The sequence below is a fragment of the Aulostomus chinensis genome, chromosome 13 (assembly GCF_037954235.1).
Source record: "Aulostomus chinensis isolate RoL2024-O1b breed Wild chromosome 13, RoL_Achi_v1.0, whole genome shotgun sequence".
In the NCBI taxonomy this organism is placed as follows: Eukaryota; Metazoa; Chordata; class Actinopteri; order Syngnathiformes; family Aulostomidae; genus Aulostomus; species Aulostomus chinensis.
Window position 1 is genome coordinate 21,302,575 of NC_141332.1, and position 21,454 is coordinate 21,324,028.

The 21,454-nt window shown below is 41.8% G+C and overlaps 1 protein-coding gene across 11 annotated transcripts in view; it reads right to left on the minus strand.

The window, feature by feature from the left end:
• Positions 1–21,454, minus strand: part of atp8a1 (ATPase phospholipid transporting 8A1) — a 97,688-nt gene that overhangs the window by 21,048 nt on the left and 55,186 nt on the right. For all 11 annotated transcript variants that reach the window (XR_015118941.1, XR_015118942.1, XR_015118944.1 and 8 more), the window contains 7 exons: positions 20,868–21,006; positions 17,958–18,022; positions 14,902–15,074; positions 11,965–12,148; positions 10,170–10,280; positions 4,426–4,500; positions 2,029–2,151 (listed from right to left, as the gene is read on the minus strand). Coding sequence is in view for 5 of the 11 variants with exons in the window: in XM_086222064.1 (XP_086078190.1) it covers positions 2,029–2,151; positions 4,426–4,500; positions 10,170–10,280; positions 11,965–12,148; positions 14,902–15,074; positions 17,958–18,022; positions 20,868–21,006 (870 nt within the window). In the remaining 6 variants the exon portion in view is untranslated. The remainder of the gene's footprint in view (positions 1–2,028; positions 2,152–4,425; positions 4,501–10,169; positions 10,281–11,964; positions 12,149–14,901; positions 15,075–17,957; positions 18,023–20,867; positions 21,007–21,454) is intronic.

Genomic DNA, 21,454 nt, shown 5'->3' on the forward strand with positions numbered 1-21,454 from the left:
TGGTTTATTTGAGTGACTTAAGTGTCAGGAATATGTCATTAAAAGTGAACGTTTGACAGAGTTCAAGCCACGCCTTGAATTTCTAACACCCTCAGTCACTCCCTTCTCTCACCTCAACATAAACAGCTTTAATTCACAAAGACAGTATCTGTTGTGTACAAAAGAGCCAGGCGTGCAGAAAGACAGGCTTCGAGGGGCCAAATTCCTGCTGGATTTTCTCGTCTCGCCTCAGGCCAGCTGCAAGGAAAATATATCTGAAAAAGAGTGGACAAGCCAGCAAAAACAACCTGCTGACCTGGCCGAGTCATCAATTACGGGTCTTGGAAAACGTGGCCCAAACAAATCTAAGTTAATCCCAAAAAAAGAAAAAAAATCCAAAAAAGGTAGCATATTTTTAATTTTTCAAGTCAAGGAGGACAAACTCAAGCAATACAGTAGGGATGTGATTACACTTTTTGGAAAATACTCGGATTTTAGGAGCTTGTTACAGAAGAGCAACTTTCCTCCAAAATGTGATTATATTTGTTTGAAAGGATTCACATATCAGAATCTAACAAGAATTCCAAATGATTTTATACAATCTAATGTATAATTATGATAAAGATGACACGTACCGCTTGTTAAATCTGCATTCATGTTTTTATGTGTTAAGCATTCCATGAGAAATGAAATCATTCATACAAACTCATCTGCTGACCTGCATTCATTATGAGTGCAACAAAAATCAACAAATGTCACTGACGTGAAATTGGGGTTTGATGAATATTATTTATTTAAATGTGGACATATTTTTATTCTACACTGGATCGCCAGCTAGTCAATGTAGTGCAACACACAAGTTACTGTATCGCAATCTGGAGCTTGACATGGACCTGACGTGAAAATCTGCTGCTCAATAAAACCAGACACGAACCCTCTGCTGTCATTTGTTGATTCAGTCTGGTACCGTGGGTTCAACTCAACCTGACAGCCCTCCTCTGAGGACAAACAGCGACTTACTTAAACAAATTGCAGAATTTTCCACAACAAACGGCGTCACACAATGACAGCACACACTCCCTATTCCCTCCTTCTCCTGATTCTTTCTGTTACATCCCCCTACTCATCCTAACGTCCCTTCCCCTGACCCCCATAGCCAATCAATCTTTAATCCAGCTCCAAGCCATGCTAACCAGGTCACCACGCCTGTGAGGAGGGTACAGGACTCTCTGGCTCAGTGTGGGGAAAAGGGGAGACGTCTTTATTACCAGGGGGGGGGGGGGGGGGGGGCTAATGGAGGGCTCTCGCAGGCAGACAGAATAGGTCAAGCCAGGCCAAAGAAGGCTTCAGCCGGAGACTTGCTGACTACATCTGCCAGGTCACGGTGACAGAGAGATGCATCAGTGCCGTGAAACAACACGTCCGGAACAGCTTGTGTCATTTGCACGACATTAATTGCTTGAAAGCACTGGACCATTTGACCTTTTCATTGAACCCGAGGTGCAAATATTTGTGTCTAAGTTAAGTTAGACTGTGAGTGCATAGCGCCAGGAAAAGATAAAACCTTCTTTGTATATGGTGAAGTAAGATATGAGGTCTGTCTGTTCTTCTGACTCACGTGCTGATACATTAACACCTTAGAAAGAGATGCAATTTGAAGTACTGGTACAATGTCAGAGAACTGTTAAAAATGGTATTAAAAGAAAGGAAACTTCTTTATTACTTTCAAAGAAACTGGGTTTACTGATTCAGCAAAGAAATACGCAGCAAAGTACTCTGACATATCGAATACATGGAACAAATTGTGTAACAGAAAATTGTCGTATAAAAAAAGTCTTAAATCAAGGTCTTGTATATATTTCAGATGTATGAAGTTCTTCACAGTGTTTAGTGTGGTTCGAAGCTTTGGGAAACAGACAGATACTGGAATTTAATGTTTGCTTTTATTTAGACAAACTCAACTTTGTGTTTAAGTGCTGGTGGGTTCTGTGCAAATATATAAATACATAAGAAATATGTGTATACATAAAGAGCATGTGACTAGTTTACCTTGGTGTTAAAACCCATGGCATTCTGGGAACTTTTGTAGAGTTCTGGGTACTTCAGCATGTTCTCTTTCCTGCAGGAGCGTTCAAATATTCCCAGAGTGAGAGGAGGAAGAGCAGTGAAGATCTGGACAAAAACAAAAACACCACACGCACATGTTAGAAAAATCCAGGCAAAAGCTGAAATTAATTTCAGATCATTTTATCCTTTTTTTTTTGCAATTCCATTTCAAATTAATTAAACCAACACAGATGTTCGATTCTTCTTCATGACTCTCCACATCACTATATTCAACTTCCTATCTTCTAGAAAAAAACCCACTGGTGATTATTCCAGATGCTAAATATGGATTTCATTACAAACCTAACAAAATAATACTGACAGCGAATGTTTTCTTTTGACCACTATCTTATCATTTTGTATATCAAACCTCTAAGTAAACTGCTGAGTATTTATGCAACTTTAGTGCCAAATGCCCTTCAACAGTGTAATAACAACACTGTGCAGTGTCCATCATTAAATCCCCAGGGCGTCTTCATCATTGCCACCTTTCCGTTATTACATCTGTCTTCAGATTTGCTTCACACATCTCTCTGCCTCTCACAGTCTTGATTTAAATTTTTGACAGGGTTCATAAACTTTTTTTATACAAATAAACATCCGTTGTACTCGAGCTCATCGCAGCCTGGTAAATCTCTCTGCATTTCACAGTCGATAGCGTTCATGTGTGCCGTGTTCTTCCTGCGCTGCAGAGGGGAGTCATAGTGCACAGAGCTGGCTTCTCCTAGTCTGCAACGTACTGAACGTAGATAAATAATTCAATCTTGAGCTTAGAGGTTTCCCAAATGTTATTGGACCGAACTTGTCAGATTCGGAAAGTGAAATTAGTAGGGTTATTCAGAACAATTTATCCACCATTTTGTAGCCAAAACAGTTGAGAAGGCCGTGGGGAAACTATTTCCAGTCAGGCCTGCTAACCTGAATGAGGATAAATAGTTGAATTGTACAGCTTCTACACCTTTAAAAATGTTACAACAACAAATGGATCGAATTGTGAAAGTGATACGAGTCATTTCGCCGAGGTTGGGCAACCCTCAACACAATACAATCGCTTTCTTCGCAGCCGAAACAGTAAAAAAAAAAGTAGCCAACAGTGGAGCCTCTGATGTCATGTCCTCCACTACAGCTTTAAGTAAATCAAGCTTAATTAATACAGATTTGTGAACCACATGTACTCTGATCTACAGGTATTTGTGAAGCAGAGCTGGCCATGACTTTTCCTAAACTTGCTGGCTTTACTTTTACAAGGCCTGGGAAATGGCTAATGTCATGACTTTTCCAGGTTTTTCATGACCATATAAACCCGGTACTGATGTCAAACCCCTTAAGACTGTCTTATTTGGATTTGTCATGCTTCAAATCTGTTCATATGCAGAACCCATCTCCAATGAGCATCTGCGATGGTCTTGACTAAAAAGCAAGCTTTTAAGCCCAACAAGAGCGTAGTGTCTTAGTGGTGTTGTAATACTGCTCTGAATAGCAGCTGCAGAGAGTAAAGCAATAGTATTGTGTGCTTGGGGGGCACAGCAGGTCAGTTGGTATGAGTTCCCAACGGGCCCATCTGGAGTGGGAGTCTGCAGGCCTCCGTCTGCAGGACCATTGGCCACAGGACATGCTCCACTGGGCTCCTTTCTTATTCAGAGTCAGGCCTAGGGAAGATCTCCATTGAGGGGCGGATTCAGACCACTGCCTCTAACAGACTCCCACTGAGCAGAGGAATTTGGATAAAGACTGAACCCTCCTTCTACCCCCAATACAGTACTGGCTCTAAGGTGCTGGTATATTTTGAAATAAATGCAAGAGGTAGGGCTGAGAAAATGTTCTTCTCTTGACGTTGTGTCCCTCCAAGGAACAACAAGCCTGATCAGTAATCCGGGGAAATTCCATTTTACACTGTCATTCATTTTTATAAACAGTTTCAAGTTACATATCATTTCCCAAACAAAATAGTATTAAAGCTGGGACTTGCTAATGTGCATTTCTCAACTAATTTCATGACAGATATGAAATATGAGTTCATTAGGAGTGGTCCCATTACAGAGCCCAGTGGGACTCCCCACATAAGCAGCCAGCTTCATTTCTGCAACATTCATCCTATTCTTTTTATCATTCAAACATAGATGCCCTTTCTAACTGCAATCTTTAAGGAGAACAAAAGTGCTGTTCTTTCACATTAAGAAAATATTTTGTAACACACGCAAGCTTGGACTTGGCAGGTCATTAATACAAGAGACATTTTACAGGATCTTAATGACATAGTCACGGAATAACAGAATAATCTGGACCATTCAAACCTCAGCTCTTTGTCAGCAACATGGGGTAAATTATATTAACACTTACCACGTTGTATAAGCCGATGCACCAGCGTTCAAAGAGAATCTGACCAGAGAAGCCATTGACAAATGCGAACCAGATCTAAGAGAAACAAATCAGATAAAAGAGGAGTGAAACAGCTGGAAAGAAAATCAAATCACAGTAGGCAATGCATTTGTCTGTGAAACAGCTAAATACTAAGAGAGCATATACTTTATATGTCAATGTAAATCAATTTGAAAGACAGACCAAAATTGGAGGGATGAAGCCATGTTTAAAATACTACTTCTCCCATTTCAATCATTTCTCATTTTTATCAGTAAAGATTACAAAAATCACTTTTTCCATCGCATTACATTCCCGTATGACAAAAGACACTTCAGGTAAAGACTGCAGGGCCGCTTATGACATGAGAGCATGGAGATTTATCTGTGTACCAGTGAGAATGATAAATCTTGCAATAATGATGGTTTTGATAACGAAGCAGAACAAAATCCTGTCAAAGTAAAAAATGTGTTTATTCATATGTACGATTTTTAGGTGTTGACCCGTGATGAGTCATTTGTTCGTCTTTGGGGCCAAACTAGCATGAATTAGAAAAATTAGTGACAGCAGAGAAGCAAAGACCTCCAGGTGCCACCTCACTGATGCAAACTGTCCCCTAGGTTCATTGCAGGATTACTGACCAACATATATCAAGCCCCCTGTTTCTCTACTTGATCTACCTGAAGACATGTGGGTGACAGATGAGGCTGGTTACAGGGCCAAAGTCAGGGCTCAGGGACTCTGAATGATGGAAACTTTGATATATTGTGTCAGGAGAGGGAGACAGAGGTAATGTAAACCATATGGTGGGTGTAGATGAGACTTATCACAGTATCCTGATTAGTCATACTTAGTTGAACCAAACAAATCCTCCAAGACCAGGACAGCAGTCAGAATACCTGACAGAACACATCTAACGAGAGTAACAGATACACATTTTTCAGGTATGTATTGTCGACAATGGGGTTGAAGCAGCTGAATAATGCAGAAGTGAAGATACATTTACATGTTTACTGACCACAGGAAGTACAATTTCTGATGTATACAAAACAAATTTCATATGTATTGTTATATGATTATTTATGTTAAAGCTTCAGCATGCTTAGTAAGCAGCATATTACCCTTGTAGCTGCTGCAGGTGGAGCTAGTTTGAACTACTTTACAAACAGTTTTACATCAATCGGAGGGGTTATAAGATGATTAATGGGAGAGGAAAGAACAAAAACAAAGTTCTGATGCAAAAATCTGTTTTCAGTTTTTGGTCTTATTTTCCAATCTTTGATTTAAATGGGACATTGAGTCAATTCAACGTTAATAAATTTAAGAACAACAACAGGAAAAACAATATTTGATGGAGCCGTTAACACAAAATTTGAATGTACAACCTGTCTACACGCTACTTTTTATAAAAGTAAAGCCACAAACATGAGAAAAAGTCAAGTCACGGTTTCATCACGACAGTAACACGCAACTACACGTCAAATAATTGTAGCAGAGTAGAAAGTACATGTATTCCATCTGAAATATAAATATCTGACAATTTCCCTTAAGTACAGTACTCCAATAAGTATATTAGAAATCGTTCATCACAGTGTTACAGTTCGACATTTCATGTCCCCCAGCAGGCTCTTACTATTACTCACGCCAAAGCTGTCAAGGGAACATCAGGGGTGCTGAGTTTTGGCCATGGCCAACCAAGCATTTCCTCGCTTCATTTAACTTCATTATGAAGGCATGAACTGCTACAAATTCTCTGATTGGGACAAAGCCTATTTGAGGGCCCCACCCGCCACTGCCACTCTCGCCAACACCAATCTGTCACTGGTCCTTCCCATTTAATCGTGGAAGCGTATGCATGAAAACAAATGTGTAACATCCCCCCCATTGCCTTGGTCGCGGGGGAGAAGCCAGGCATGTAAAGAAGAGAACTATGTAATTGTGTGTGCCCAAACACCCCCCCACACACACGCACACACACCACCACCACCACTGCCACACCCATCCTACCCAGATCCCATCCTCTCCACCATCAGGGGCACTCTACCATGATGCTGTTTCTTTTATAGGAGGGGGCCTGTTTTCAAACCCACATGGGATGTTCACTCAAATCTGGGACCATGTGACTCTGTAACCATGAGAATGAGAAGGTGTACAGTACATCTGTTGGCAGGGTGAGAATAGTTCAGAGACTTGGCTCGCTGAGAAATACATTCAGATGCCGTTGCTATGGGTTATGGGATGAACCTGCCTCATGGCAGGCTCAAGAAATGGTAACGAGAGGCTAGCGGGTAGGTCAAACTGCTGAATTAATTACAGCTCTGCTCAATGAGAGGCTCTGGGCTGATATATTGTTGTGCTAAGTTAAAAAAGGCGCCTATTCATAGCATGTGGTAACTGCTTCTGTGTGAGTGTTTTGGCCTGGTCTTTAGGGTCCCCATAGCTTCTCTCTCTCTTTCTCCCGCTTCCATCTCTTGAGGAACAGATGCATTGATTTGCTCATTAGGGGAAGTACCAGGCAGGATTTTTCTTCCCCTTTTCTTCTCCTCATTGAGTACCACTCAGTGGAGGGGTGTGGCTGGCCTCTCTCCCCCACTGCACATCATGAAAAACAGTGATGGAGGGAAGCGGGAGCTGAGAAAAGGGGTGCTGGGCGAGGGCAAGATGATAAGAAGTCTCCTTGCATATTCATCAGCAAATCAAAAATCATTGATTCTACAGCTCTGCAGGCTTCGACTAAAGTGGTTGGGGTCGTCAGAGGGTGGGGCTGAGCATATTTGTGCCCAACAATGTGAGTCCTGATACTCTTAAGCTTACTTGTGCAGAATTGCTAATGGAATCCACACACATAAAGCAACAGAGGAATAAAGAGAGTCTTAAAGAAGAGGCCCATAAATATTCTGGAAATATGAGAAGCCTCAAACACAAATGATGCCAGGCTCGGCCTCTGACCATTCAGCGAGCTTTGCTCTTCGACTGTGAGAAAAAAACTCTTTCAATACACTGAGCCTCACTGAAAAAGCTTTCATGTAATTGCCTCATAAATGCCACTTGTCCATCAGCCCCCTCTGGAGCACTGTTGCGATCTGTCAATCAAACTTGAGTGGCCAGCTGGATTGGTGATTTGAATGAAGTAGCGAAGGCTTCCTTTGGAAAGGTCTCTCAGCTTGAATGTGCCACAATCCAGTCCTTTTCACTTCTATTCTTTGGCTAACAGCCTAATTTGTAACCAAGTGGGAGTTATTAATTCTGCTTAAATTTTGCAAACACTGGGCCACATTGTTTAAGAAATATTTGTGTAATTACAACCGCCTTTTTCAAAATAGACTGTCAGTCAATCATCCGTGAGAGTGACAGCCTACTGACACAATGATCTTTGAGAACATCTTTGATTCTCGCCTTGGGAGTGACGAGAAAAACATGCGAGTACAAAAGTGAACCTGTTAGTGCTACAAACACAGCTTTCACCAAAAACCCCCGAGGTCTGCTCGTGAGTTAGATGTCGAGGTATTACAAAAGAGGGACATTTGAAATAATGAAACAACCAAACAGGGAAGGAATCTCTTATTATCTACTTGAACGCCCTGAAGGAGCATTACATGGGGGGGGGGGGTTATGTTTCAGAGAGAAACAAAAGGTGTGCTAGAAAGACGGCCACCCTACAGTCATAAACAAACTACAAATGTTATGTTGCAATTGTTAGAGACGACCTGCTTGGAAAGGAGGACCGGAATATTTCAAAAGGAAACTGCAGTGAGACGCAGAAAGGGAAGATAAACAATGCTGAGAGGAAATTTGACCATGTTTTGATTGTGGCTGTGGACTGTTGGTCCATTTCAAGAGTGTAAAAAGAGAAAGACTGACAACTGGAGGTTATAAAGGCCTGAGTTTATGCTTCAAACAAATCAGAAGTTGTGCCACTGAATTTGATTTTAGTCTTGAGTGTGTGTATGGTGGGGGGGGGGGGGGGGATACTACACCAAAAAGTGTGATTTCCCCTTTCAACTACATTTTCTGGCCTCTTGTTTGGATGTCTTAGTGACTCCACAATACACAAAACACCAGTGCAGATTGACTGCTGACAACAGCAGAACTACCCAAACATCAATTTGCAAATCCTACAACATAGTCCCCTATAATCCAAGTCTACCTTATCCAGCCATGTGCTCAATAATCCATTAACAATTTGATCTGAGACAAGAACAAACTCAATAAAACATTTCCACATCAGCACAACTGCGACCAGCTTGCACATACGAGCTTGCGTTTTTTTTAACTTGTTTGCACAAGCGTTCGTGTTCATCAAATGAAATGGTGAGCACTAGAAATGCAGGAGTACTGCTTTAACTTCAGATGAAATGTCAACTATAACTTACTGTTTAGAAAGTTCACCTTGTTGAGATTAAAATCCATTTTGAATCTGCAAACTTAACAGTAAGAAGGTGGGAGGATCTAACAGCTGCAGTACTTGTAACTGCAGGTACAACCTGGGGAAACCCCCCCACTACTACTCCCTTTTACTCTCAGTCATGATAAGCCAGAAGCAGACATCCTGGAATGTAAAAGGTAGTCTACTGATTTTCATGGCACATTAACAGGAATGAGGATGAAAAAAGGGGATCAGAGGCCAACTGTCACAGAAAGAGGATGAACAAAAGAGAACTTTTGAAAAGCTCGCATTTCCATGACCGGTTACGTGCTGATGTTACTATGAAAACATGTGTCTGATCCCATCCTGCCATTGCACTGCGCTTTCCGCATTGTTCCCCTTTTACATCCAAAAAGGGAAATGCAGAAAAGAATAAATCACTTCTATCAGAACTCCTCGGAGTGTGTGTGTGTGTGTGTGTGTGTGTGTTGTGATGTTTTCTTTCATTGAGTTCAACTTTGTCATGGCTGTCCTTGCATGTTCTGTTTTCCTTGTTGTTGTGTGGTCAATATTTCCCAAACAGGATTCTGGGGTTTTCCACTGAGGGGCTCACATAATCTCTACTGTTACATTTTATTTTCATTAGCACGTAATAGAGCATTGCATCTCCATATAATCTGGGACGAGGTTTGATCAAACACGCAAAAGGTAACTTCTTGTGATTTTAAGATGATGCAGTCAAAAAAAAGGAGAAAAAAAAGAAGAAGAAGTAGAGTTGGCACTTGACAAACGCTTGAGCTGTAGATCAAAACATCTGAGCACTGCCATCAATAACGCTGGTGCTGATAGGAAGCATTTAAACTGTCCATTCGTTCCTGGTCATAGCTTTGAACTTGTAATCATAGTGAGTCTGGTATCTGTCACTTGTCACCCGATGTTGTGAGCGACTTTCCGTTTCATCTTTCCTGGATATAAAGAGAAGAGTTGCTCCCTCAGATCATCAGATTCAGTGAAACTTAAAAAAGGGTTCTGGCACATGGAGAGACATACTCATATCTGTAAGAGCACATGGTCAGAAACACTTGAGATCTTGTGTTTGTAATTACAGGGAAGCAAAATAGTAGCATCTGTAGCGAGGTAGCTAAATTCTAATCATTCTTTGCTTTGATATGAGCAAAACACTAACTATGACCCTTCCTGTTGGGTTTGAGAGATCAAATGCCTATTTGTGAGTTCCTGAAGAACAAGACACATTTTTGGGTGAAGTATCCCTTTAAGTGCAAGGCCAGACAAAAAAACAAAAAAACAAAAACAGGGAATCTCGGACTTTACCTCACCACGTCATCTGAGTGTGACGTACCTCAATAATGTAGAGGACAATGTTCTTGTAGAAGCAATACAGGATACATTTGGCTACACGGTTGTAATTCCAGGCTCCATGGACAAGCAGCAGGTTCTTCAAGTATTTGAACTGTGTAGGAGGGAAGAAAATTCAGGAAAACACCAAGATAAATAAACAGTCTGTGTATAGTACAGTGCTAGAGATCTGGACGATCTGAGGTCAATGCTGCAGCACAAAAGCAAATTATGGCCAAATCTCTCACTCGTGCATTCCAGAATCATCTACAGAAAGTTGTCAGGGAAAGATTAGAGTCGCTGAAAATGAGGTCATTCATGTGGGGTCTCCAAGGGCTCAGCCTAATAGTTAAATGATATTATAATTATGCTGCTATAAGGGGGCCTATGGTGATGTTAAAATTACACTGCAGTTTCTTGCTGATAAGTATGATTAGATTGAAGCAGACCTCAGCGCCCAGTCTTTTATCTTCAACTGCCATTAAATGACTAAAACAAGCACAAACCACATTTACCCACATCAATATCCAAGCTGCATCACTTCTGCCATCCAACTAAAGGACATTTATTTGAAACTGGAGTGCGAGGAAGGAAAATGAAATGGCAAACACGTTTCTTTGTTCAGGATCTGCTGGTTCTTCAGTAGCACTGCGGTAGTTCTCGGCAAAATGAAAGCACGGTCGGTCTGAGCTCTACAGTGGTCAGATAAAACTTCAGTTAGCAGAGGCCCGAGCTGATGACAGACAGACTACAGGGGTGCCTCAAACTAAAGTCTCTTCACTCTCCACCGCCTTTAAAAGAGATAAATCCAAGCTTTTTAACGTTTCATCTTAGAAACTAGCTACACAATAATCTACAACAGAAGAGTCACCTAATCGTGTACTCTGGATACCAACGGGAAAGGGAGACACACATGTTGTACGACTTCAAGTGATGGATTTCAGTTTCCTGTCAGGAAATTACAGTTAAGTTACCGTTAACCAGAACTTTGGATAAGTAACTTTTGAATTGGAAGCTGGTACACAACCCACATGGATTCTAAGAGGCCACCTGACTTTAAAAGACATGCCTCCAGGTAATGTGGAGTGAAGTGGGAACAAATCCAGGTCTCTTCAACAGAAGGACTCTCAAGCCCTGTGGCTAGAATTGAAAAATATTGTACCGAGCTGTGTGCTGCTCAGTGTGGCTTTTGTTGTTTCCAGGTATCACATATCAAGAGAGAGTTTCAGACATACAAGTATCTCAGACATGAGTGTGTGTTTAAATTGCATTTAGCCGGAATCTGTTTCTGTATACTTCTGCTAAGCGACACCAGATGCTTGTCTTACAGGTGTTACTACTTCACTGTATGAGTCAATGAACGCCCTGGCAGACTCATTATTTATTGCTGCTCAGAACAATGTGCCACGCTATCACTGACACAAATTACACTCGAGACAACCTGAACATTTGATTTATTAGACGACAGAAGATGACACGCACCTGCAGCCTTGAAAACATGTTTTTATTATGTTGAACTTCACTTTTTAAAAAAATCTTAACTTTGTAACAGAGGAGTATTCGGTCCTCTAGTGTGGTTTATGTATAGCATGTGTGTATGTATTGACCGATTCGTTTGTGTTTTGCTTCAAGTCACAAACAGAATTTTCACAGTTCTTGAGCGCTGATACATGATTTTTTAAAATAATTTAGCTCAATACTCACATGTCAGATGCATGTCAATTACACTTCAAAATTAAATTTAATGTCAAAACGTTGTTCATTTCCTCACGCGTGAGAGTCCCTGCCACCGAGCTCACCTGAGCGATAGAGTAGTCAGAAGAGTTGGCCGCCTGCAGGCCCTCATTGCCAGAGATCCCCACGCCGACATGAGCCGTCTGTATCATCCCAACGTCGTTAGCGCCGTCGCCAATGGCCAGTGTGATCACCTTCACCTGTTTTTTCACCATCTCCACCACCTCCGACTTCTGAAGAGGAGATACTCTGAAAGACAGAAGTAGTGCATGCAGTATTACACTTTGGGTAAGATGAACATTTGCTACAATTGCACGATGAATTCACACTTTTTCCCCCAAAAATATGCAGACAATAATTCATGAAAGGTTGTATAACTGTCCCGGCTGACCGATTTCCCTTTCCTTTGGCAGGATGCGTAAAATAACATTATTTCACCAAAAGTCTTCCTCAGCTTTGTAGAACAGAATGCTGAGGAAGCCTGGAGGATGAAGAAAACCTCTGTCTGCCCTTTTGGTGACGCCCTTCGCTTACAGGTAGGGCGGCTGGAAATAGTCGTGCACTGAAGGAAGTACATGTGTATCCAATAAAAAATATTTGGGCAGGTTTCAGTCTTATGTGACTGAGTCAATGTTTGTCAAATTCTGACAGTGATTAATGAAAAGAAAATCCCAATTAAAATAAAAAAGTTGAAGCTGCAACTGATGAGGCGCATTGGCAACAATCTCTTCAACTCCTTCAGATTGGCAATAAGGCTAGGTGCCCCCCCCCCCCCCGTCCCCTCCCCCACTAGTCTTGCACGGGCACTCAGGTTTTGATGACAGCCTGTTTTTAGATTTACAGCTGCGCACACTCTTTCTTTCCATCTCTTTTAACCGTCTCCTGTGTTTTTCACTGACCTTTGGGTGCTCTCTAAAGTTCAAACGTCTACAGCCCTGTGCATGCTAAAATGGAACTGAGCGGTACGCGGCTCCTGTTTAACGTGCCAGAACATTGTTGATGTTTCCAGGATATCACAATGAAATAGTCACCTCAATAAAGCCTCTCTAGTATATTCTTGCCAAAAGAGTGCCGTGGACTTTTCTTCTTGAACTGTTGTGTTCCCTACTAAAGAGCACCTTCATCATCCTTGTCTGAACATCAGGCTCGCCGGCCCTTTTTTTCTTTTCTATTCCAATCATCTTTTGATGGAGTTGTTTGCTGTGTTTCTTCGTGTTGTTCATCAATACGAGCCTGATCTGTAAACAAACACACCATTTTCTGTGTATCTGTACACAGATCACGCAGTAGACTGTTTTCACTTTGACATTAAAGGTTTTTTTTTTCTCTTTATCAGTGTGAAAGGCCACACTGAATCTAATTTGGTTTCTTGTAAATAAATTAAGGGTTGCAAATTATGGATTCAGAATCTGTCCGTCAGTCCCGATTCTTATCATTTCCCCACTTTGATTCAAAAAGGATTTTTTTTTTTTAAAAGTTGTAGATGTTAGAAATGTTTGGATTAAAAAAACTTTATTCTTTTCAGCTTCACTAACAGAGCGATTTGCAAACAGTTTATATATGACTAGAATTCAATCAATAAATGGACTTGATTTGACATTTGTGCAGACTGAGGAACACTCATTGACTGACTCCTATCGTCACAGCATGGCTAGGGCTGGGAATCGTCCGAAATCTAGCGATTCTGAATTCTTACTGATATGATTTCAATTCCCAGAACTACTTCTAGGAGTGTGACAACTTATAACACAAAACTGTGTCACCAGCACAACAAGCAGTGACGTTACATAAGAGACTGGCTGCATTCCTGGATAAATGCTGGAGATAAATTTAGTTGACCTCTGTCTACATTTCGCCCTCCTCGTAGAGACCCTGTAACCCTTTCTAACCAGAGTCATTAAGAACAGCCAATCAACGGTGACACCGCTCATAAATCTCCTCATACAAGAGCTCAGACGTGACGTCATCCCTTGAGTGACAGCCAGACCTGCACCTTCATGCACAGCAGCTTCCCTTTGCTGCACAGCTGTCTCAAGAGATGCTGTTGTCAACTGCATGTCTGTGTCAGAAGTTGTGAAATGACTGATGTCTTCTGTTACTACAGAGGCTCATTCATCTCTTCGTACCAACAGAGTGTACGAAACACAAGCGGGGGTGGGAAAATATAAATACGAATGTGATGTAATGCGCTGACTCACAATGTGGCACCTGAAGATTTGATATTGTTCCGAAAACATGGTGCTAACTTCTGGCCACGGACCCAATCATGGTCACTGGACTACTTAAGCACTTCCTTTTATGTATGTGGCCTGGGCAGGTCAACAGAGCGCCATCATTTATGACCATAACACCTTTAAAACCTGTCATGAAAATATTATGGCACAGCATACACTTTTACTTTGTGGTTGTACCTCAGAAAGAGAAACTGGGCCACTGATTTTATGTGCAATACTTGAATATTGGAAGTATTAAAATACCAAATCAAATATTGTAATGTACCATGTGGAACATGTTAAAAAGTATTTGTACATTTTACTCTTTTCTTGTTTGACTGTTCTGCTGACAGATTTTCTCCAAATTTCCTGCAGATGCTGTATAACAACTACGGGTGCAGCAGTTCAAGAAACCCAGGGCTCGGTTTGTATTCTAATTTTTGATCAACAGTTTGTTTTTCTTTGTTTTGTACATTGAGGACAAAATGCAGAGACATTAACGCTGAGATGAGATGCATAAATAACAAACATAATCTTGTACTGTTTGTTCAGTTTGGTTTTCAGTATCTAGGTTTAGAGAAACGGATTAAAGAGAAAACAAGGGCTTAAGACTGGTGATTCCTGATTAATTTTCCATCTCTGTTTGCATATTTAGTTGTATTTTCAAAAGCAGAAGCCTCCTCAGAGAGCACACATGCTGCCATACCGACACCAGCTTCATGCTTTCATTTTGGCTAATGGAAGCATATTCTCAGGCGTACTTTTTATTGTTTCAAGAGTAAATCTCACCTGCAGCATATGACAGCTTTACAGGACAGAGCGAGGTCCAAGAAATACTGTCGCACTCCAAATGTGAGGGCATATTTGAGCGTCTTCCCATCAATAATGAGAGCAAAGTCGTTTTCCTTGTAGAGGGCATCTCCAAGGATTCCACAGTGGTGGCTGAGGGTTTCCCTTGTTCTCTGGACCATGGAAAATATTTTATGAATGTTAGTTGGTGTCATAAGTCATTAGAACAGTAAAACCGTCAGTGTTACAGTCGATAGTTGAAATATGCATCGCTGTTGAATAATCGTAGGTCTTCAGCCCTGGTGGGTCTAATGTGAAATATCTACCATGAATAATTGTACAAGTCTGTTTTGTTTTTTCCTCATTTGGCTCAAAAGCAGTTTTCTATGTGTTAACAGATGCAAGAACTAAACTATAAGGGGGGGAAAAAAAAAACATGTTGATTACACGCTGACCATCTCCCGGAGGCGATAACGCAGATGAATTCTAAGAATGTTTGCATGTCAGTATACACATTTAATGATTATGATAATGATGATGATGATGAGAGATGGTGTAAAACCATAACTGTCCGCTGTGAGGGCATATGGACCGGAACAATGGAGTTTAGTGAGATCATCACTTCATCTTCCTCCCAGATGGGGAAATCAGGGAGTAAAAGCAGTTTTATATTTTCTGAATGATACAATTATTTATGCAAAATTAATTTCGGTACCAAATGATCAAATATGGCAGCAACACTTCTGGCTCTCATCAAATGATTTGAGATTATGGTGTTGTGGATGAAATAAATACACCAATGCAAATGCTTCAATTGCTTTGTAAAGTCTAATGGTACATGCATGGTTTCAGCACTAATGTGACAAACAGATGCTCAAACAGCTGTAATCATTAAAAAAAAATGGAAGAGTGAGGGAGGGGTCCAGAATAGTGACACGGTCCAATGTGTCAATGCAGTCAAATTATACCAGGGGGACCACGCAACATTCACTTGACATAACAAAACTCTGAAACCACTGCTTCAGGGAAATATTTGGAGAAAGCAGCTTTATGTTTCACAAAGTGAGAGAAGAAAAGTGAGAGATACACACAGAAAGAGATGATGGATTAACAGAGGAGAGAAACTGAGTGAGAGGACACAAGCAGAGAGCAGCTGAAAGGACTTAACCATCCCTGGTGGGGTCTGCAAAACAGCATGAGGTTTGGGAGCAGTGGGTAGAACTCTCTGTGTGTGTGTGGGGCCGAGTAGAAGCTGATATGTACATTTAACTCTGGAGCCAAAAGCCTCTCCATCTCAGTCAACAATGCCAAATGTGCATGAAGTGCATATACGCATGTTTTACCAGTTGTCTGCTAAAGAATTCACTCTGTTTGGGGCACAATCCATCCATCACATACGGTGATAAGCAAAGTTTACCATTTCCTCAAGTGGTGCGGCCATTTCCCCCCTAACATCCACTGAGGAGTTTTAGCACTAATGCTACATGTCTCCTCCTAAAGCCTTTTTGTTATGGCTATAATGAGCAGTTTAGCCTATGTGAATAGCTAGTGTTTGGTTTTGGAATGGGTATGTGGCGTCCATTCAGAAATCCACAAGAGCTTCCCATAAAGACTGAGCTCCAGTGTTGATATAGCCCTTGAGTGATATAGCTAACAGGACGTGACACTCATGATGTGGAATCTGGACATTTGTATGGATGTAATGTCATCATCTGTCTAAGGCTTGGAGGCACAAAATAAGGGGAAATTCCAGATTCGTTAAGAGATGCATGGACCCTAACTTTTCTGACCTGCATCACAGTCAACTACATTACTTATATTTTAAAATAAAAACATAAAACACTTTATAAAACTGAAAATAATGACCCTAATCTATGTATGGCTCTGTTTTGTGAAGATTAATATTCTAATGCTCAATAATCGCTGTTAGCTCTCAAATTGATTAAACAAGCAGACTGGAAGACAAAGCAGTTCAAAATGACCTAATCCCACTTTGGAGACCAAGTTCCACTTTGGGAATTTCAGCTCAAGTAAGATTTAGTACAGGGGATGTCTAAAACCCTGTCCTTCCTTTGATAAGCATTTCTAAACACAGCAAAGAGGGGAGACATGCTCCAATTACTCTGGGCACTCGGAATTAGCAGCCCTGCTGCCTGGCCCTCTGTTAACTGTGCCTCCTCAGTCTTGGTGGAGAGGGTTCTCCCTTCGCGTTTTAACAAACTGCCTTATGTAAGCATCTGCTCAACCACAAGAGAATGGGAGCTGACATTTCAAAGCGCCGGCCCGTGTGCTTTATGAATGCACCGACCCCAAATTTTTACCTCAACTCAATTTATCACGCTTTAACGACTGGCTGACAGAATGAAGGCCGTCCGTCATCACCCCCACACACCCCTCCTGCTGCTTCCCCTCCTTTATGCACTACTATTTGGCCCTTCTTTTTAAAAAACTAAACCCAGCCAAGTTTCTTCTCCATCTGGCTGTTCCTCTCAGCTTTCTGCTGTTGGAAGTGCAGAGACTTGCCCTTTTCAATCTCAGAAACAACAGACAAGGCTCTCCTGCCGGGGGTTAACAGACTTCTCTGCTGGGTGCCTTAAAGATGTTAAAGGCAGTTTGGGGATTTGTGGTAGCTGCGTGTGTGGGAGCCTCCATGTAGGCACAAGCCTTTATTTTATTTTACCCAGGGGTTTGGTGTGGAGATTGTGTAAATTATCTTTGTGGGGAAATAGTGCTAAAATGTAAAGGATTAAGTGTAACTGAACCGATCCGTTTTCTAATTAACGTCTAGAATGACGTAACATGCGACTGACTCACGTCTCTTATATAATGTAAATAATTAATTCAGTGTGTTGAGAATGTTATACAACCAGATAACGTCATTCAATCACCGTTCAAAATAAGAGTTTAAAAAAGTTGAACAACGGCACTTTGTAGTTTACCAAGATGTCATTTCAATTAGATGAGCATTAAAGTGGGTGACGACACAAGCGGGAATTTGCAGTTTTACATATTTTGGTTTGATTGATCCTGTGAAAGACAAAATGCTTAATACTCACATCGAGTGTGTCCTCATTTATCACCAGCAAGCCCATGTTCTTGGTCAGTAGTTTGCAAGAATGTCCTGTAGCCAGAAAGGAAAAGCAGACAAGGAAATATAAACGTAAATGTACACGTTACTGAGCAGATTCAATGGGTTTTAAAAGTCTGGAGCAAGGAAAAAGTTTCTATTCACAGCGACACTTTTCACCAACATCAAAATGAAGTTTACAGATCTCTACAATTCTACAATTTTATTTAGCAGACGCTTTTGTCCAAAGCGACGATCTCCATTCGCCGGGTGAATACAATCCAACACATCAAATACACAAAACAAAACTCAACAGCAAGAATGTAACAACTTCAAACCAACATTAGATGCAGCAAAACGATACCAATTAAAATGTTACAGCTCATAGCCGGTGTCTCGGACAATGACTAATGAGTTTGGTTTACAAGGGCTTGTCAGTTTCCTGTTTTAATAGGCAGTTACAACTGTGAGTTACCCAGCACGGCCCTCTGGGGAGCCTTCACAGCTCTTGGCTGGGACAGACGCTCTGGGTCACTAGCAAAGTGGTAGAAGGAGCCTCCCATTGGGGAAAAACAGAAATGCTTCATGAACCGAGACATTCAGTTTAATATCGCAGCTACCATCTGTGGCAACACCACACGAATACTTGTGGGCTGCAACACTTTGCTGCTATCTGGAAAGAGAATTTCGACTCTTAAATTGGGCGACCTCAAAGCTTCTGTTTTGTGTATACATCAGTGGTATTCTCTCTGAGTGAAACTGAGATAGGGGTAAACACACAAAAACACACAGAACACAACTGTGCGCACACACACACACACACACACACACACACACACACACACACACACGCACACACACGCACACACACACCGAGGGGGCCTGCGTGAGGAAATGAGTAGGTTTCCCCCCCAGAGCTGGAGTTCAAACCAAACAGGGTCTGGGTCTGGCAGATTGTTTTTATAAGCGCAAAGGTGCAAATGTCCAAAATTTGCCAATGCGTGGAAAATGTCTCCTCATCTCAACACTGTCTCTGCAGCCCCCCACCCCCTTCAAGTCATGCCACAGCCCTTCCGCTTAATGTGTTTACCTTAAGCTCATTTGACAGCAGCTGAACTAGCCTTTTTTTCTATTTCACCAGAGAAAGTTAAATTCCTGGCCTTTCATCGTGTCAGGCGGAACTCAACATTGCTCCCGAAGGACTTGAGGAATGTCACGACAACATTCATGTCACAGCAGACTCAGACGTTGCAACAGGAGCAACAATTGAGGATGCACAGTTTACCCACAGAAGGCACTAAACAGGGACAAACTAGGATTATGGGAGTTGGGAAAACTATGTGGATGTGAAATCAATTATTGGACATGGTGAAGTAGGTAAGCAGGTATTTATATTGGCAGATAATGGGTACAGGTCCGGGCTTAAGGGGGGTGATGCACCTTTAGGCCAAGATTAACAAAGTGCTGTTAATGTGTCTGCCTTCTCTTCAGCGATACTTTCAGTTGAGTTCGTAAAGTTTCCCAGCAAACTAAACAGCAGGCACTTTCCTTTCACTGAGTTCTGGCTCTGACCTGTCCTGAGCATTACGTACATATAGTTCCCCTCCACCAACAGCTCTGGGAGTGTGTCCCAGAGCAAACATTGCCCTCTCCTGAGCCAGCCAGACTCTGGTGTCAGAGTAGGTACTGTACATTATGTCATGATAATTAAGGATTATAGACACACTCAAACAATGTCAGTATTTATAACTTCTGGGGTGACACAAGTCACATCAAACTGACCTGCCATGTTTCTATGTCATAAATTTGTTCAATAAAGTAAATCCAGCTGGGTTTTTGTTGATTTTTGTTAGGCAGAGCCAAATGAAGCATTTGGGTGGTTCGTGCCGCTTCAAAATGTAGAAAAACCATAATATGACAGACTAAATTCTCCGGTCTGATGAGGCAAAAGGTGCACCATTAACCCAGGCAATAGAGATCATCTTTCAGTGAGGAAAATTGTAAAAAACAAAGTCAATATTGAGAGGAGATTTTACAGAGAAACTCAGTCAAAAAAGGCGGACCTGTGAAAATACTTCCAGTGAGCATGAGCTTCGGCGGAGCCCCCACACATCTGGGCACAGTGGGCACAAAGGACTGATTCAGTCAGCCCTCAGTGGTAGGTAGCCACAAGCGGAGGTACTTTTAATATCGACTTTTCTGACCTCATTGTTAACATGCTGGCTCTATTCAAGGTGCATGCATTTAGCCACATTGCAGATATATAACGTCCGGGCCATAAAGGGAGAAGAAACACGAACCTAACTGCTCCAGCCAGAGTTAGTCATTCACACTTCTGATAAAATCTGCAAGGCTGAAACCCCTGAGGGGAGCCAGATACGTGAGAGGTGCCTGCTTGTGTACATATGCATGTTATTTACTTCATGTTAGCGCAGGGTGCTCATACATCATTTTGCATTCTGCGACAGATGCTTGTGCAAGATATGTTTGACAGAGAAACATTCTACTTGTCAGTAGTTTGTCTTGCTGGGTGAAGAATGACCACAAGTCTGACTGGAGTAGCTGTAAGAGGCTGGTGTCAACAGATCCGGCTTAGTGACTTTATATTCAGTTCAAAAAGTCCACAAGAAGTGCAAACATTTGAAGTCTTCAGGTGCAAACAAATACTGGTCATGTCACAAAAAAACCAGTTTAAGTACCGTCCTTTAAGCGAAAGCTCTTTAGCTACATCATACATGGGAACACGCTTGGCTCAGTGACTTCAAATTCTGATCTCTAAATGGAGCTTATTAAGCCAAACGTCCCTGTAGGGTTTTATCAAGTCTTATATAATGATGACTAATTGCTAGCAAGATTTGAGTAATAAAAGACGAGTCACCGATGTGTCCCCGGGGCTTACCAATATTGATGGCGGTTTCCTGTTTGTCCCCAGTTAGGATCCAGATCTTGATATCAGCCTTTATTAGAGTCTCTATGGTCTCCGGCACCTTATCCTGGAGCTTGTCCTCGATGGCTGTGGCCCCCAGCAGCTGCAGGTTCTACAACAGAAAACAAGAGTACAGAATAGAAAAGAAAAAAAAAATCTGTCAAAAGTCAGAGAGCGGCGACCGCTGACATCACCGTGCCTTTAAAGCGTCGGACAACCATGTGAGTGAGTCGGGATTGTGTCACTCACTCGGTCATGTTTTCTCTCTCATCAGCTGCTCTTGTTTATCACACAGAAAAACCACAGCGGGTTTAAGGGGCTTTGGACCACTTACTCTGCGTGTGTGTGCACGCGCGTGCGTGTGTGTGTGTGTGTGTATCTGCGGACACGATCTGGCCCACACAAGCAGACCAGCAAAATACGGTTGGTGTTTTTCTTTGCAAAGTTGGTGGTTCTTGTGGGCTCATATGGGCCCATCACAGGGCCAAAGATTTGACAAGACCCAGGGATAGAGAGGAGGCAAGAGCCAGCAGCAGAGGGGAGGCGGGGAGAAACTGCTG